Source organism: Python bivittatus, unplaced genomic scaffold, assembly GCF_059951505.1.
Source record: "Python bivittatus isolate LINGU-HERP-01145 unplaced genomic scaffold, Pbiv_v1 ctg000340_np1212, whole genome shotgun sequence".
Lineage (NCBI taxonomy): Eukaryota > Metazoa > Chordata > Lepidosauria > Squamata > Pythonidae > Python > Python bivittatus.
In genome coordinates this window covers 29,397,202-29,416,113 of record NW_028277056.1, presented here as the reverse complement: position 1 = coordinate 29,416,113, position 18,912 = coordinate 29,397,202, and the positions used below count along the sequence as shown (strand labels likewise).

Sequence of the window (18,912 nt, the reverse complement as noted above, 5' to 3'; positions counted from 1 at the left end):
CAATTTGTAACGAAGTCATTTAACTGTATAAACTTAAATCATCATATAACATTTAAAAATCTGGACTGGTCCCCATCATAGCAATATAGTACTTTCTCAATCTTTTTCTCATCATGTAATTTCCATTACTAAAGTATTATACACTTATGATTAGAAGCCATTAATCCCTCATGGTTTCTTACCTCTTCTGATTTCTTTAAGTCACTTAGGTTTGGTTCAACTACTTTGTGTTGTGAAACCTTACTCCACAACTTAAATACCCACTGTATTGTTTAAATCTGGATGACACTTGATTTTAATATTAAGAAAGAGAAGGGGGTAATAACCAAGTAATAATCTTTTCCCTGTTCTTCCTACACCAGGCAAAAGTTTATTTACCTCTGGCATGCCCCTTCTTACTCTTTTTCTAACCTGAAAACTCCCCCCACCCCCAAAGGTGAGTTACTTTTCCAATATCCTGATTCGATTGAGCTTTTTGGCACCTTTTCAAGTCCAACAGTACTTTTGTTGAGGTTTAACTATCTCTGTCTATTGTGAAAGAGCAGATGTGAAACAAACCAAAACCTACATCCTCTTGAGTGCAACTATATTAGGACTGGGAGACCGCTGATATTTCAGAATCAGAAGTGACAGCAGCCAGTGAAGAGGTAGGTGACAATTCTAGCTCTGAGTAAATGGAGTATGTCAAGTGAATAGAGTTAACAAATGGAACTTTAAACTGAACTCTGACATTCAATTCTATTTACTTGGATGCCCCATCTTGTTCACAATGGGGGGTGGGGGGTGGGGGTGGGGGTGGGGGAGAGAACAGAATGGCAACAATAATCCCAAATACTCAGTTTGAGTTATGATGTATCTGAAACCTGGGATATAGCACTTCAATCAGAACTACAGTAGGTTAAGATAACCTTTCAATCCCACACATTGTTATGTGATCTGAAGCCAACAGTTGTGCTCTATAACACCTCATAGGATTGTTAAGATGATAAAATTGGGGAACAGCTTATATAGTCTTTTGGCCTACTTGGAGAAATAAGTAAGGTACAGTAATATTAGCTGAATACAAAACATGTATTACCATCCATGAGTTTTACATTTCACTTCCCTTAACCCTTATTGCAACCAACTTTTCCCCCTTCCAGAATCATGATTTTACAGGAGAAAAACTTGAAATAGTTCGTGTATCTGATGAAGTAGCTTCTTGTAAAAAAAAATAATAAAGCTTTTAGCATAGTAAGTATACTAGGCTTTCAAGTGCTTCAAGTATTTTATTTGCTGGTGTTTTTCAAAATAGATGCAACAAAAGTAATTTAACCACAGTATGAATTTATATGGTAGAGATGTCATATCTATTATTTAACTGTGCTGCAATCAGTATTATGGAAGCTCTCCTTTAAATTATTATAGTAGTTGGGAAATCAACAAACAATAGTGGAAGTCTCACTAATTTGCCTTATACCTTACAGTTTAACCTCCTAAATGTTGTAGATGTTTAGAGAACATTATTTCCTATACTCTAGCAGAATTGATAGACAGTCTTAACCCTAAGCAGCATAGAACATAGAGATTTTATTGCTGAATAATAATGTGCAAGACTATAAACAAACTGGAAGTCCATTTTCCTCCAATATATATTATGACTGTGGTATAAATCAGCAGCTAGTACAAATGGAAAGAAGCACCTAGGTTCCAGTGTAAATTGCGAGGAAACAGAATATATATCAATGGATATAATTTGAATGGTGGGAAGATAATACAAAATTGCACTTTCTTGTTTCAATAAAGTACTGGCCTCTGTATTGCCTATGGATAGATCATGATGTTATATTATCCTTATGAAATAGCAAAGCATTAACATTTCTTTTCCAGAACTCTGCAAAACTATTTATCAGCCTCTACCGAAACTGATTGAATTATGCTCCAGCTCAAACCATTATCTATTGCTCTTATCCTTTTCCTTGGAAATATGATGACTGGTAAGATCTAGGATCCTTCCATTCATAGTTGTTTTGCTTGCTCAATATCTGCTTGCCCCAGCCTTCAGTTAAAGTTAAGTCCTAGTATTAAGTGTGGAATGTATGTGATTTATTGTTGTTGCTATACTTACAGTCATGTGAAAAAGAAAGTACACCCTCTTTGAGTTCTATGGTTTTATGTATCAGGACATAATAAAAATCATCTGGTCCTTAGCAGTTCTCAAAAGTAGGTAAATATGACCTCAGATGAACAACAACACATGACATATTACACCATGTCATCATTTGTTTTACAAAAAGAAAGCCAAAATGGAGAAGCCATGTGTAAAAAACTAAGTACACCCTTACTGCTTCCACAGGTATGAAGAAGCTAAGTAGCAGCCAGGTGCTGCTAATCAAATGCCCTTGATCAATGGATCATCAGCAAGTGTGACTACCTCTATAAAAGCTGAAGTTTTAGGATTTTGTTGGTCTTGAGCATTGAGGTGTATGTTAACATAATGCCAAAGAGTAAAGACATTAGCAATGATCTTAGAGAAGCAACTGTTGCTGCTCATCAATCTGGGAAGGGTTATATGGCCATTTCCAAACAATTTGAAGTCCATCATTCTACAGTGAGGAAAATTATTCACAAGTGGAAAACATTCAAGACAGTTGCCAGTCTTCCCAGGAGTGGATGTCCCAGCAAATTCACCCCAAGGCCAGACCATACAATGCTCAGAGAAATTGAAAAAAATCCAAGAGTTACACCTCAGACTCTACAGGCCTCAGTTAGCATGTTAAATGTTAAGGTTCACGACAGTACAATTAGAAAAAGACTGAACCATTATGGTTTGTTTGGAAGTGTTGCCAGGAGAAAGCCTCTTCTTTCTAAAAACATGGCAGCACAGCTTAGGTTTGCAAAGTTGCATCTGAACAAATCACAAGACTTCTGGAACACTGTCCTTTGGACAGATGAGACCAAAGTGGAGATGTCTGGCCAGAATGCACAGTGCCACGTTTGGTGAAAACCAAACACAGCATATCAGCACAAACATCTCATACCAACAATCAAGCATGATGGTGGGGTGTGTGTGATGATTTGGGCTTGTTTTGCAACCACAGGACCTGGGCACCTTGCAGTCATTGAGTTGACCATGAACCCCTCTGTATACCAAAGTCTTCTAGAGTCAAACATGAGGCCATCTGTCCGACAGCTAAAGCTTGGCCAACATTGGGTCATGCAACAAGACAATGATCCCAAGCACACCAGCAAATCTACAACAGAATAGCTGAAGAAGAAAAGAATCAAGGTGTTACAATGGCCCAGTCACAGTTCAGACCTCAACCCTATTGAAATGCTGTGGTGGGACCTCAAGAGAGCTGTGCATAAACAAATGCCTGCAAACCTCAATGAACTGAAGCAATGTTGTAAAGAAGATTGGGCCAAAATTCCTCCACAATGATGTGAGAGACTGATAAAGTCATACAGAAAACAATTACTTCAAGTCATTGCTGCTAAAGGTGGTTCTACAAGCCATTGAATCATAAGGTGTACTTAGTTTTTCACACATGGCTTCTCCATTTTGGCTTTCTTTTTGTAAAATAAATGATGACATGGTGTAATATGTCATGTGTTGTTGTTCATCTGAGGTTGTATTTACCCACTTTTGAGAACTGCTAAGGACCAGATGATTTTTATTATGTCCTGATACGTAAAACCATAGAACTCAAAGAGGGCATACGTTCTTTTTCACACAACTGTAGCTACTGATGAACTAAATAAGGCTCTTCTCAGAAAAAGGGGTGATCAGTATCAATGCTGTATTTTGCATTAATCAAGAAATAGCTTGAACTTTGTTCTAGCAATAGGTCTAGTCATGTGACTAAATATTATTTTAAAAATCAAATTATCCAGACATGATTATTACCATACAATTATGGTGTTGGAAGGGGACATTTAGGCCATTAAGTCAGCACCCTTGCCCTGTACAGGAATCCAAATTAAAGCATCCCCAACAAATGACCATCTAGGCTTCACTTAAATACACACAGATAAGGGAAGCTTATAATTTCTCTAGCTGGTACTCTGGCAAACTAATATTACTATTAGAAATTTCTTTAACATTCATTCAGAATCTGTATTTCCTGCATTCTGAAATAGTGGAAAGTAGGCTTTGACGTTCTTCTAACATCAGGTATTTGAAGAACACTACCATATCCCCCCATTACTCTTCTATTTTCTAAGCAAAATATTACCAGTTGCTCCTATCTCTCTTCACAGAGATATAGTTTGTAGTCCCTTGATCATTCTTATTGCCCTTCTTGAAACCTGATCCAGTTTCAGCACCACACCCTAAAAAGGATTTAGATAATCTCACAAAGTACAGGTAGTCCTTGACTTATGACCACAATAGGGAACCAAATTTCCATCACTAAGTGATGCAGTCATTAAGTAAGTCATGCCCAATTTTATGACATTTTTTGCTGCAGTCATTAAGCGAATCATGCTGTTGTTAAGCGAATCTGGCTTCCCCCACTGACTTTGCTTATTGGAAGCCCCCTGGGAAGGTTGCAAATGGTGATCATGTGATCGCAGGACTCTGCCATCATGAATACATGTGATCCCAGGACTCAACCATCATAAATACATCCCGGGTGCCAAGCACCTGAATTTTGATCACATGACCGTGGAGATGCTGCGATGGTCATAAGTGCAAGGACTGGTCGTAAATCACTTTTTTCAGTGCCATCATAACTTTGAACAGTCGTTAAAAGAATGGTTGAGGACTACCTGTACAGGAAAAAGAAAAATAAAATGGTAGAAAAACTCATGGTAGCTTTTACTATTAGAATGCAGGTAATTAATGTCAGAAAAGATCAATTACAGTGCTGTTCCAATCTGAGAATTCAGCAACTACAAACAAATGGAACAGGAAAAGAGCATATAAAAGTAAATATAGGGATTCTGCAGACCACAAGATGGCACCAAACTGTTACAAAATAAAAAGCAACTTGCTGTGAACAGGCTAGAACAGCATCCAAAATTAGTACATTCTCTGAAAATTCTCAATAAACAATATTTTCCTTAAATTGTACAGAAAAATTAGGGACAATTGTACCATACAGAAAAAATTAAAAATAAATAAAAATTGTTAAAACAGTTCTTTGCTAGAATGTTTGTTCCTGTTCCTGGGAATTCTGGGAGATGAAGTCCATACCTCTTAAAGTTGCAAAGATTGAGAAACATTGCTGTAGAGAGTAGACAGCCCAGGAACTGAAGCTCTGTCTGTTCCAACCGTTACCTGGAAATTCCTTTTTCCTGGAAATTCCAGTTTAATCAGATGTTGGAGGAAAACAAAGGTAGCTGTTTCCTTCTGTCCATCTTGGCAGACAGCTTTGTGCTCTGTTTCTCCAAGATCTGCCTCTGGTTTTCACTGGAACAAAGCTTCTTCCTCTCTAGAGAGATTTTGGGGAATTTGGGTACATCTAGGCAGCAAAGCCCCTGTCTGAGATAAATGTGTGTATTCATCTCAGATGCTAAATTTCTGTCATTTGGATTGGCCAATGGTGAATATTAGATTTGAAGTGTGCTTTTCACAATATGAATGTGTCTGCTATCCTCCTCCCCCTCTTTCTTTTCCTTCTTATTAGAATCGTTTGCAATTGTGATTTTAGTATCTCCTTTTCAGGAAGTCCACCCATCATGAGCTCCTTTTCTCATTTCTTGCTGTAGAATCGTACATCTCATTGCTCAGAAGTCAATTTCTTTTTAGGAAAATGCACTGACCCTGATAGACAGCTTTTCAATAGGCAGGGAAAAACAATTTCACTTGTTTTTATTTTAAGTTTATTGTATTATATCTTTGAAGAATTTAATGTTCTGAAAAATGGGACATGTTTCATTTATTTATTTTCATCAAAATGATGTTGATTATTGCTGCAAAGTTTCACAGAATGAAGGATCCAAATGAATTTTTAGTTCTAGTCAAGATTTTGTTACATGTTTATTGCTTTCTTATCTGATTGACTGATACACTTGATTGATTTGGGGAAGTTTACAGGATGCAATTTTTAATTTGCAGTAAAAGTTTGCTCAATTGCTTACAGACCTAATTAAATGTTGTATTAATTTGCATATCAGTAAAATTTGCAAAATGCTGCACAATTGTTAGCTCAGCCAGATTAGCTTTGAGAAATAAGCCATTTTCATCCCATTTTACAGACAAATAATCAAGATTCTGCTATTAACATAATCAAACTTAAAACATTTCTGCATCCATTCTGATGGGGTGTAAAAATAGATGTACGCATGCCACCAAACTGCTTCTCAGTTATTGCAGTACTGTAGTAGCAAATTGGATATATAATTCTCTCAATCCATACTGCATAAGGATCAAATCAAAACTGTAGAAAGATAAACATGCATATATTTGCCTAAATATATCAGAGGTTATATACCTTAGTACTGGAATTCTTGGAAAATATTAGCTTTCCAATAGATGCTAAATTATACACAGATGAGTTTTTAATTTTTACTTTTCTCTTTTCCAGAAACTGATGCCAAAGCCATCTCAAAGAGGCATATTCGTCGTGATTGGATGATTATTCCTGATACAATTGCATTAAATGTATATGAGTTAGTAAACAAAGTGTCACCTAAAGTGGCTGAGTATTTGGTTAATGTTGTCCAGACACCAGCTATTCTTGAAACAAGGTATGTCAGGTGAAGATTGCCATCCTCAGCTTCCTAGGTCATTTGTGGAATTGCATGGATTGGCATGAAAGGCAAGACTGAGAGTAAGGGAGTAAACCAGCTGCAGGGCCAATAAACCATTTGGCAGAGCAAACTGCTTGACACAGTTGGTGGATATGGAGAAGCCATACGTGGCAGTGAGATGTGGGGTGACAGAGTTGTGGGTGCTACATAGCCTGCTCTGCTTTGCTCGATTAAGCCTACCTGCAGCCCAAAGATGTGGCAAAAAAACTGCCCTTTCCCCAACACTGAAACAATATTAATATTAAAATAAAAAATCAGCTGACTGATTTCTGCATATAGAACTATGGGTGGTTCTATGAACTATATTGGCCTCAAGCAGCAAAAGGCTTTTGCTGCTCCTCTTATTAACCAATTACTTTTCTTAGGGCACATCCACATCTCTCCCTAATTTTGGCTTGAAGACACTTCACTAACCATTTTTTAAGCTTCCATCCTCATGATGCAGCCCTCATCTCATCTCCATTCAAGGCCACCTAACTTTGGATTATCTGATCCAATGTAAAAGTGGGTTTTCCATCTTTTCCCAACACAAACCTTGCTATTTTCACAGTGTGTGGGACTTTGGCATGGTCACTGCCATGACCATGGCAAGGATATAGTTGGGGAATGGGATGTGCCACCTTCTATTGACTCCTGTTTCTGCAACAGCGTAACTACCCTTTCCCAATCACTGGGCTCTGCCACCATCCCTTGCAATTTGGTTTGTGCTTATATAGACAGCCACAGGATGGAGGAAAAGCAGCAGCCATGATAGGAAGATCACCACCATCATTACGTGCTTTCGGAGCCATAGCAGACCTGAGTATTTATAGTAATCGTGCTGTCGACCCTCTTGCAATCTTGTTGCTGCTACACCTCCATGTTTTAGAGTCCCTTCCTTTTTTAGATTTCAATATGCTGCTCAATCAGCCAAAGAAGAAATAGATATATGTAAATTAGTACATCTGTAAGGCATCAGATAACGGAAGTTTATTGTACAGGGCAATTTTAGAACATCTTTCAGATAGTCATTTTGTTAACAGATATGCCACTGTCATTCTAAACTCACTAACATAGGTATCTCTTTATGGCAGGAACTTCCTGATAAAAGAAACAGCTAAAATCAACGTACTGGCTGAACAATTCATGGCAAAATTATATGCATTATGGGAAGAATTGAAAGAATCAGCACAGCAATAACACCTTCATGAATCTGTGAAATATTTCCTTGCGTTTTTGAATATACAAGAGATTAAAAAAAATCAGTGCTGTAAAGGCAGTTCTTGCCAGAAGATGCTGGGGGAGTGAATAACCTACGTTCAGCAAGAATAAATTATAAAGGGTTTTTTTAATAACAAATATTACTTGTTTCTTCTATTGGAAATAATCACAATAGAACACTTAACTCATTTCATTAACACTTGACTCCTGTGTTTGTGTGTGTATGTGCACGTCCTTTCCAGTTATGGCAAACATTTCATGCAATGTGGTCCATGAAAGTTTATCCATGGCTATGCTAAATAAATCTGCCAACCTTAAGGTATTATCAATGCTTTGTTGACTGTTGCAAAAGAGCAAATGGCTATCCCTCTGGAAATACAAAGAGAAAATAGGCAGTGCCTACTTCCTAGCTCATTACATTCTGTCAGGCAGGGAGTCAGAGTGTAAGTGAGCTAGAAACACAGCTTCCTGTGATGAGCAGCTTCACGGAGAAAGAGCAGACTCAAGGCTCTTCTGCACAGCAGCCTTAATGTACTTGTCTCTCATGCTAAACGATTAAATTAATGTCCAGATTTCAATTTGTATCCCAGCTTTGGCAATGCGATCGTCCAGACATAGGTTATCATGGCCCCCAATTGATCAATTCCTCCTGTTCTTGACAAGAAAGCAAGCACCAATCACTTTTCTATCCAGGGGCAGGTCATTAAGGGCATGTGATTTCTATTGATAGATTTTTGTATGAGTCTCCCTATAAGAATCTGCAAGGCTTAGTTCCCAATGAAAGGAACTCCCACTGAAACTGATGTAGGTTCAGAGAAGAAGTCATTTGAGGACTAGTGCACAGTTCTAAAACATTGCTGAAACTAAAAGCCCGTGCACGCCAAACTTAATTTTAACACCTTTCCCCTTTCACCTCCCCCCTTCCAGCCCATAGTCTTTCTTGCACCTATCACCGGGTCTCTCCTGGTCTCACACTGGTATAACCTTGGGCATTCCTGAGAAACAAATAACAGCCCATCTGCACCTAACGGTTCAACTTCTAGCTCTCCCCCCCCCCCCCTTTCTCTTGTGTTGGCAGAAACGAAGCAAGTAAACTAGCAGGATGGTTAATTGATTGCAAAGCTTCTGACACTCCCTCTGTTGACTCCCCCTTGTACTTGATGCTTTCCTGTCTAGCATGCCCCTCAGTGAATGAGTGGGGGACCCACTATTTTGTTTTTCTTGTCACTTAGGCTAGGAGGAGAAACTGACAGAACTCTTGTCAATGTTATCTAAGAAAGAACAAACCATCATTTCACCAGTCTACCAGTGAACTTGTTAAAAAAGATCCAGCCATTCACCAGTCCACTGGTGAACCTATTTTTTTAAAAAGTTCAGTGTTTCATTGGTCCAGCAGGGAAAGATTCCTTCACAAGGGATCAGGCACTCCATAAACGGTCATGGAGGGCAGTATCCAATGACTGGAGGATCAGAGACATCCCTGCCACAGCACACAGTGGCCTGTTGGAGCAGAAGCGTTTGAAATGAAGTGCAGTGGGCAGACCGCACGGTACCACTTGTGCCAGCAGAAGTAAAAAAAACTCTACTTTGGGTGCAAAGCAAGAAAAGACCAGAAGTTGCCTTTGCAGTGGGCCAGGCAGGTGAAGCCTTGTATTGTACATGATGGTCTTTGAGAAAGTGCTAGTGGGCTGTCTTTTTGTGGGGCAGAGAGGATACGTGGATGAGTCAGAGTGAGAGATAAAGAGGGAACAGAGGAAATTTCTATTGACACCTCCCTGTCCTTCGTGCTCAGTAGGTTGGGAGGTACGGAAGGGACAGTGCAACTCAAAACACACTGTCAAAAGTTTATTTATTTGTTACACATTCCACCCTTCATTCAAAGACTGCTTCGTAGATAAAATGTCTTTTAAAGGATGTTTAATATGTACTGTTGGAGTTTAAGGCTACTGTGTAAGTTCTTTTTCTGCAGCAAAATAGCCACTGCATCTAATGTGGGAAAATAAGCCTTTAATTCATATATGCTGCATGTATTTTAGTTTTTAGTCATTACTTAGAAAAATAATTTTTAAAAAGCACACAGGACTTTAAAAGTCAAAATCAAATGCAGCCTTTGCCCAGACATCTCAGGATATATATACAATGCCCCCTTTACTAAGTGACATGTAACTAACCTCTTCATGTAGAATATGCTCTGCAGTTGTGAAAATCTGCCTCTTCTCAGTTGCAAATCTGTAGTTAAAACTTTACACACAGGAGTTTAACCATTTTTATTTTTATTTTCCTTCAGAAAAGCTCAAACTAGTGCTTGTCTGGAATGTTCAATTTTTTCATTGCTTGCTGGAAGTGTGTGTGTCCAGTTAAATTTTCAAAATTTATACAAAATTATATGTATATATTTAACTTTCAGAAGAGGCAAAAAAAAAAAAAAAAAGCAGGCTGTAGCTTTAAAAGGTATTTTTTCCTGCATTTAAGGTGCTGTTTTTTAAAAAAATAATTCCAAAAATATAACTTCATTAGAGCTTTATTTCTTTCAAACACTCAAAATAGGTTTCGTTTTAAATCATATGTTTTCAATATAGCCAAGGCCTAGGATTACCCATGGTCAAAATAGTCAAGGGGACAGTTAAGTTAATCATTAATTTTAGGGCTGGCAAACAGCTTTTCTTGACCTGCTCCAGGTCCCTTCAATTAAGCAATGTCAATATCAGGACCCAGGAAGCTCGCCTTCTCTGCAGCAGTGCCTGGCCTCTGGAATGAAGTTCCCCATGAGATCTGAACAGCCTCCACCTTGCTGGTGTTTTGAAGGAGCCTGAAAACCTGGCTCACCCAGGCCTTTGGTGAGGATGACTGAAGCTCCTTTTAACCTAGGTTGTTTTCTTTTGTTTCTACCCAATTTGTTATTCTGCCATCTCTACCTTTTTTGTTTTATTTGTTGTTTTCATTGTCTTGTTTTAATCTTTTAAATCAGTCACTGGGAGTTGGACAGAATATAAATGTGAATAATAATAATAATAATAATAATAATAATAATAATAATAATAGCAGCCATGTTTTAAAGTCCAGTTCACAGTAAAATATTGTTCAGATCATTTAATTTCTTATTATAGAAATGAAACTGCATAAGAGGTTTTGCATTTCTTCCCTGAAATTCCCATCTCATCAAATGAGAGCCAAAGTCTTTTACTCCCTCCTGACTTTTGTTTGTTGGCAAGAGGTGGTCTCCAGTTAAGCCCTCCCAACTTGGGCATCTCACAGCTAAGGGAAACATGGCCTCAGGATCTTAGGATACGAGGACATTTCTCCAGCTATGCTTGGCAGCATAGCAATCAAGCACTTCACAAAAACAATCACTCTTACTTTTCTTATGATACAGATCTGTATGCAGAAACAATGCCCAATATATGTTTGTGTTTAAAGATCTTGCTCATAAATTGCCAGTGAGTATTTCAGACTTCCACTTTGCAGCTCATGTCCTGATCAAACTGCAAACTGCCTCTTAGGGAAGCCAAAATGCAACTGCTGGGGCTGGTACATCCGAACTGCAAACATGCAGATGATCAAAGTTACAGTTCTCTGTATTTCTTTGTTGCCATCTATTGTTTGTCTGGATTTTGGGGCCCAGAACTTGTGGTCCTAGGGCAGCACCTATAATCACTGCTAGGACATGACAAAAAGAAGCCTATACCATGGGAATGTGTAAATAAGCCCATATATAGAATTTGCTTTAGTAGATTTCAGTTTCAGATAGTGCAGCTTAACCACACTGAAAAGACAGAACCATCGCTTATAAACAAATAAGTTTATAAGTGAAGTGATTGTAAGTGATTGTAACCATGTAAAATGTTAATAGTATCTCTCAATTGCTTTCATAATTAACGATTGCCTTTGTTAAGCAACATAGAAATATGTGATGTTTCTTTTGCTAGTGTGTTTTCACAATCAATACAGTATGCTATCCCACGCTACCTTGGGTCAGTTTGAACTGTGTGTGTGTGTGCATGCATACATGCTGTATGTGTGATAGTGGACTGACTGCCCACTTTGGGTTATGACTCCATCCAATGCTACTAAGTTTCCCAGTTCCCATTTCAGGCCATCTGTGCTTTATAATAATAAGATAAGTCCTGGATGACTGCTTAAAGAAAAAGCACAATGGAAGTAGGCAACATAAGAAAGTGCTTGTCAGAATTCTTGTTTGCACAGGTTGAGCACTCTTTTGAAAAGAGCACTAGGTGTGTTTTTCAAGTATGGCTTTAGTGTTCCTGGTCCTTGTTTAGCAACTGCAATTGGGACCGGCAACTCAGTCACTAAGTGATGCAGTTGCTAAGTGGAAAATCATGCGACTGCAACTGTGCTTACGATTCTACTTCAGCTTTCCTTTGCTTTACGGCATCAGGAGGCTACAACCCCAAACAGCCCAGTGAACCCAAAGGGTGGGACAGTTTCTGGAACTCGACTCATGAGGAAGTCAGGTAAAAGGACAAATCTTATATCCCTCTTCCCCCACTTCCCCACCCTTTGGAACGCTCACCCCCCCCCCACACCCACTGTATAATTAGCAAGAAGGGAATTAATGTTTATATTTACCTTCATTGGAGAGGATGTGAGAGCCTTTAGTGTGAAACTGATTAGGGCTTTGTCAATTTCAGGCAGCAGAGCAAGCCAGTTCTAATCAACCAATTAAAGTCACAGACTTGAGCTTGTTAACTTGCAGTTAGCACTTTTTAGGGACATGCTGGAGAAAAGCAGCTCAGGAAGAGATGGCTTGTTTAGGCAATGGGGGGGGGATAGATCAGGCACAGGACAACAGGGACTGAGTGTAATGGCAAACATGTGAGATGTTGCAAAGGTCATAAATGAGGGCACTGGTCACAAAGTTACTTTTTAATCACTGTTGTAACTGTGAGTCAGTTGCTAAATGAGAACTACCTGCATTATGTTTCAAAAATGTAGAGGGTCAATTTTTCTGCTTTAAAGAGCAGTATTCTACCAATCTTGTGTTGCTGGTTCTCTTCCAAATGAATGCACCCAAAAAATAATTTCACGTGGCCTTACTTCTTACTGTTTTTAATAGTTGGGGGGCATTTTGCCTATGCCTATGCCATTTTGCCTACTCCATGAGCTACTTCTGGGTGCCACCAGCTTGAGGTGAAAGCTGGACTCCAAGGCACTTGTTGCCAGAACCACCACTTGCAGCAAATTGTGAAGAAGAGATGTTCAATTACATGTCCAAATACATATACCCATTCCTGACAGTGCAAATGAGTTCTGAATTAAATCAGAAATAACTCAACTGACAGGCATAACAGAGGGTGCTGGGTAAAGTGGGAAGAATTAGCCTTGATGCTTTTTATACCTTTGCTGCACCTATGATCTGTCACATACTTTTGAACATGGGTCTAGCAAGCTGTCACTCAAGCCATTTGAAAAGTAGCTAAGTCTTCCATGTCAGACACCTGCATAGACTCCCCACCCACTCTAGACATTAAGGAACGTGATTGGTGCCTGTTTTTCCCAGTGACAAGGTTATATTAATGAGAGGGGAAACAAAGCCTAGGAATTCTCAATCACTTTCCCTAATCTGTCCCACATTAAACTGTAAGGATAGCATTACTTGCCAGCTCCCTCACTCAGGCAGAATGAGGTTAAGCCATGAGTGCAGCATAATTTATGCCTGCATAATTTTCTGCTAACTTAAGGATCTAAGAAATGCGCATAAATGTAGCTGTGAGAAAGAGCCCTAGTTAAGATTCGTTATGCATATATTTATTCAGAAAATCAGAAAACAAATATTTCTAGAAGAATTACAACACCATCATTTAAAGTGAAATAGTTTTTACACAATATAAGAGAGGTGTACATAGAAAAAAAAGCTTGAATAGTTTAAAATTTAACTAAAAAAGAGGCATAATTTTTAAACTTTGCATTCCAAACTAATTATGTAGATAAGCATTTATAAGATCTTTTTGCAGGCCTCCCTTAAAAGGAATGAGCTAGGTTTAAGTAAGTCTGGCTGTTAAGTAGCATGAAATATTCTATAATTCCCAAGATATGGCTCTAATAATTTCTGTTATTTTAGCTCATATTGGTTTTGAACACTGTTTGGTGTAATTACCTAATAACATTCAGGAAGATATGATTCTTATGAATATATTCCACTTAACCTTTTCATTAACTATCCAATTAAAGGTACATATCTTGCCTTTCATGTAATTCAAAGTAATATATAATAATCAACTCAGTCATAATTTCTTCCTAATTATTTATTTTCATTTCCTCACATTTCTACCTTACCCTTTTTATGGGTATTTCAAAATGGTGACTCCCTGCAGGATGATACTGACTTCTTTATCTTCCTGAGATCAACCTTTTCAGGGAGAAATTAACTCTCTGAAAACCTAAGACAAGTGTCCAAGCTTGCAAAACTGCTTCCAGGTCTATTGGTCTTCCTGCATGGAATAATACTTTGCATCGTGGCCCTACGAATGCAATCATCAAAGAAGTAATAAATGAAAGGATTTGTGCAGCTGTTGGTAAATGCAAGTAGACCACCCAGTTCCATGCCCAGATAGGCAATTTTATAGTGAAGGCAGAAAGGTTGCTTCAGTTCCTGGGTACTAGATATCAAAGCCAAGATCTTAAAAATGTTGAAAGGGATCCATGAGAAAAGAAAAACAACTGTTATTGTGAAAACAATTTTGATGGATTTTCTCAGTTTTTTGTCATGTTTCCCAAATTTCTGATAATGGACATAGAGTTTTTTAATTATGAAATAATTCAATATTAAAATGCTGAACAGTGGAATAAAGAAAGCCAAAATTAGCAGCAGCAGTGATCCAATCCAGTTGCTGGATATGGTTTCCTTGTCCACACAATATGTATTGTTGTTGTATCTTCTCAGCTCTCTGGACTGTAGAGTAGGCAGCCCTAACAAGCAGGACAGTATCCAAACACTGATGCAAACAAAGATAGGATAAAGCTTTGTTCTGATTTTTCTGGCCACTGATGGGTACATGATGGTCAGGTACCGGTCACCACTCATCCAAGTCAGAAGAAAGATGCTGCAGTACATGTTGACTGAGATGATGTAGGAACTGCCTTTGCACAGAACAGAGCCAGATCTCCAAAGTCCCGAGGCTAGCTCCTTGTCCACCCAGAAAGGCAATGTGATAAGAAAACTAAAATCAGAAATTGCCAAGTTGACAATGAAGGTATCGGTTAGCCTCCAGACACGTTGTTTGAAGATTAATACTCCTATCAGAAGACCATTGCTAGCAGTCCCCACAAGAAAAATAGCAATATAAAGAACACTCACAAAAGTTTCCATATAGGGCAGCTTTAGAACTTGACAATTTTCTTCAGGAGCATCTGGACTAAGAGAATAGAAGTAATCATAGCTGGGAGTTGTTTCCTCCATTTCAGAAATGATTTATCAGCCAGTTGGTGAAAGAGTATCTAAATTCTTTACTCTTGGTGCAATAACAGTTTTGTTCTTCCCTTCAATTTCTTCCAGATAGTAATGACTGAGCAGCTATCAGTGGGGAACACAGAATGGGAGGACTCTTATTTATGTTTTTTTGTTTTAAAGATGTGTGGTTTGTGGTTGTTTAGTAGAAGCAAAAACATGGTTAACTTCTCAGGGGACCTGTTTTTTAAGTAACGTTAACTTACTCAATGTTTTTTTTCACTTCCATAAGCTTTGCTGACCAAGATATTCACATTTCTGGCAAAAACAAAAAGGTTTATATCTTCACATTTCAGTCTGCCTTTAATATTAATTTCAATTCTACAGTAAATTCCCACAGAATGTTTAATCACACAATGTTTAATCAGTAGCACTTTTTTTTTTGCTGTCTGACCTGATTTGCACAAACTTGTTCTTTTTGCCATGATTCCAAAGTACTTTAGTTTAACACAGATTTTCTAGCTGAAACTATCATTTTATTTGTTTGTTTGTTTGCTATTATGATATAAATTACTATTATTCACTTTGTTTTCATAAAATCTCTCCAGAGCTGGTTTAAGTAAGTCTCAGCATATGAATGAACATAGGTCCTAAAAATATGCCCCGACCCCCAAGCAGAGAATCAAGATATGGGCAAATGAATAAAAGCAGCTATGGTGACTGGCTTTCATCATCTCATTTCTAAGAAAGCACCTCACGTTTGCTTCAGACTGATACAATTTTGAGACCAACATAAGCTAACACAACTCTGTGTTAGCCAGTGGGTAGATCGAGTTTATGAGGTTTTCAAGTGGGGGATCTATTCATCAGCCAATGCAGCTCCATGGTAGCCAATTAGCCAAGTGGTAGAAAGGAAAACAGGGTCATTCTTCTACACTTCAAGTCCCTTCCTTTAGGGATTGTCATCTATGGGGCGCAAGAAGTCAAGCCTTCTCTGTGGCAGCCCCCATTCTTAAAACAGCTTACCACCCCATATCAAACTAGCCCCTACCCTGATGTTTTTTAGAAGAGCCATTAAACCTGGATTTTAAAGGTTTAAAGGTTTGAGAGGAGATCTAATATAAGCAACAGCCCCACCCTGGGTTGTGTTTTAATGTTTTAGTTTCCTTCTTAGAAGCCCCTGTTTCACTGTTGTTTGTTATTTTATCATTGCTGTTTTTGTATTTAACCCTCCAATGTTTTCATTAAAGTAACTTCAACTGATTTTTCTTTCAAGTAAGCATGCTTAGGATTGCTGGGTTTTAAAACTTTCATTTAGTGATTAAGTGCTAAGGGTAAGGTACTTGTTTCATGGAAAGCCCCAGCCCTGCTTATTCTTTCTATAGCAAAAATATGTGTGTCAACAACGGATAAACATTTGCGTAAGAATTTTATCAGTCTGATCTTCAGCAGAAAATTCTGCTACTTATACAGTGAAAACAATACTCCTGATACATAGTAGCAAATTCAGGGAAATCTTATAATAGAAGAGAGTATACAGTATGTAGCTCAGGGTTGAACTGTGGAGTCCTTGGTGCTCTCTGAGCTTGGTTGTTTGCTCAGAGAGGACCACTCCACAAACCACCCTCTCTGTAACTGTGCGCATAAGCAGACACAGGTGCTTCCCTTCTGTTGCATTTGTGTGCGCACCGTCACAGCTTCATATTCTCCACTCTAGGTTGTATGACTGGAGGGAGAGGGCTTAGAATGGAACAGTCAACAGCATTCTAAGCCACTGCCTCTCCCACTGGGGAATTGGGGATTTTTTCCCCCTCTGGTCCACTCACTTTTGAACTCAATCATTTTTGCCATCTTCTCCCACATAACATTTGGTTCCATTTTGTTTCATGTTTGGAGAGTTCTTGCACTGATTGATGGACAGACACAGTCCTGACCCCTTTTACGTAATTTATTTCCAAAGTCAGTGGGACTGGCCAAAAGAAAAGTGAATGGTAGGATAGAATCGAGTATTTGGAAATCTGAATGTGGACATTCTATGCTGCAACATTTTGTCTCAGGACCTGTTTGTTTTGCTTACCCCAACCCTAGTGCTTTATTGAGTCTACTTAGGAATTCCAGCATATTCTTAGAAAAAAAAATAAGCATAACAATGCAAAAGAAACATCCATTGCACCAATATTTCCATTACTTTGGTTATTCTTCTCATATAAGACATGGTGAATGTGAATTTGCCAGGAGTAGAAACTCCACATATTTGCCACACAAAGCTAAATGCTTGTAGATTGATATATATAACACTACACTTTTTATTCTATCTTACTGAGCTGCTAAGAATTGCAAAAATAATCAACAGTGAGTAACAGAAATGAGCCATATGGCACAATCCTAGCTCCATTTTCTTAACTCCCATTGAGTAATTTTATTAGTACCATTTAAATTAGTCTTTATACTGTTTCTCATAGGTCTATATACACAAAATTTTTCTTTAGAATTATCCGTACTCATGTAAAATATATTTAACTTTAATTTTAAAATCCAGATGAACTCCATCTTCATGTTACCCATCCTATTAGATAAATTTTGATTATTGTATAGAATCATTAAGCTGGGAAGGGCTATGTATGTCATTCAATCCAACTCCTTGTTACATTTAGGGATCCAAATAATAGCATCACCTGTCTGTGTAATGGGTTCCACTGTTGAACCTAGTGTTGGGAAGGTTTTCCTAACATTCACCCAGAATCAGCCTTCCCATAACTTGCAGGAGAATTTAAGAACTAGTAAAAACATGTTTGATCACAGCAAGATTTATCAGTAAGACATTACAATGAATGTTGTGGCGGTTGAGATGAAAATGTTCAACCAAGGACTTCAAATAGACCTATGGAGTGTAAAAGGAGGTGGGAGTATTGCTGTAGTGAGGTCTGTTAAAATACACAATTAAAAAATTAGGAACAATTTTGATCATAAAGTTTATGGTCTCCATTGTCTATAAACTAATGCTCACAGTATGAAAAATAAATGAGTTTGAATTACTAGTAGTGGAAGGTAAAGAAGAGACTTGCTGGTATGACTTCCATTATCAGAATAGATAAATTGAAGAATACAAATTGTCCAAAGAAGGAGAAACAACAGTAAGAGAGGAGTGGTTGCAGTGTGTATCAAAAAGAACCATACATACCTGCTCAGAAATCCAAGTTATTCAACTGGGTTAAAATAATTGGAGATATGAATGAAAACAACATTGGTGCTGCCATTTACTATCACTTATCTAACCAAGGAGATGTGAATGATGTTTTCCCAAATTAAATTGCAAATCTTTCAAAGAGTATGATAGTAGTTCTTAAAAAGAAAAAAGAGAGGTTTAAAAGCACAATGGCAAACTCTCAGAGCTGATAATACAATGAAGGCAACATCATGGGGATATAGCAATAAAAAGATGTTGCCAGGATTTGTGCCATAGTTGTGCAGGTAGGATTTTCCCTCTTGATCTGAAATCATCCCAGGAGAGCCTGCAATGTTTAAAATCAAGGCTCTGTTACTCATTACTTGGGAGAGAAGTCAAGTGACTG

General features: G+C 38.1%; 2 protein-coding genes across 2 annotated transcripts; one reads left to right on the top strand and one right to left on the bottom strand.

Annotated features, from left to right (window-relative positions):
- Nucleotides 1-548: 548 nt before the first annotated feature.
- Nucleotides 549-8,253, top strand: LOC103065830 (apovitellenin-1-like). Its single transcript, XM_007435873.3, has 4 exons — nucleotides 549-647; nucleotides 1,870-1,976; nucleotides 6,510-6,672; nucleotides 7,809-8,253. Exons 2-4 carry the CDS (start codon nucleotides 1,916-1,918, stop codon nucleotides 7,912-7,914), a joined length of 330 nt encoding a protein of 109 aa, XP_007435935.1. The 5' UTR covers nucleotides 549-647; nucleotides 1,870-1,915; the 3' UTR covers nucleotides 7,915-8,253.
- Nucleotides 8,254-13,824: 5,571 nt separating this feature from the next.
- On the bottom strand, nucleotides 13,825-15,442 carry GPR15 (G protein-coupled receptor 15). Its single transcript, XM_007435872.3, has one exon. The coding sequence runs from the start codon at nucleotides 15,350-15,352 to the stop codon at nucleotides 14,318-14,320; it is 1,035 nt and encodes a 344-aa protein (XP_007435934.1). The 5' UTR covers nucleotides 15,353-15,442; the 3' UTR covers nucleotides 13,825-14,317.
- Between the last annotated feature and the right edge of the window lie 3,470 nt (nucleotides 15,443-18,912).

What these genes read in the sequence shown, in the direction of transcription:
- LOC103065830 (XM_007435873.3), top strand. Translation starts at nt 1,916, where the DNA reads ATGCTCCAGCTCAAACCATTATCTATTGCTCTTATCCTTTTCCTTGGA. An exon ending in CCTTGGAAATATGATGACTG is followed by an intron (nt 1,977 to 6,509) that starts GTAAGATCTAGG and finishes TCTCTTTTCCAG; the next exon opens with AAACTGATGCCAAAGCCATC. An exon ending in CCAGCTATTCTTGAAACAAG is followed by an intron (nt 6,673 to 7,808) that starts GTATGTCAGGTG and finishes TCTTTATGGCAG; the next exon opens with GAACTTCCTGATAAAAGAAA.
- GPR15 (XM_007435872.3), bottom strand. Translation starts at nt 15,352, where the DNA reads ATGGAGGAAACAACTCCCAGCTATGATTACTTCTATTCTCTTAGTCCA.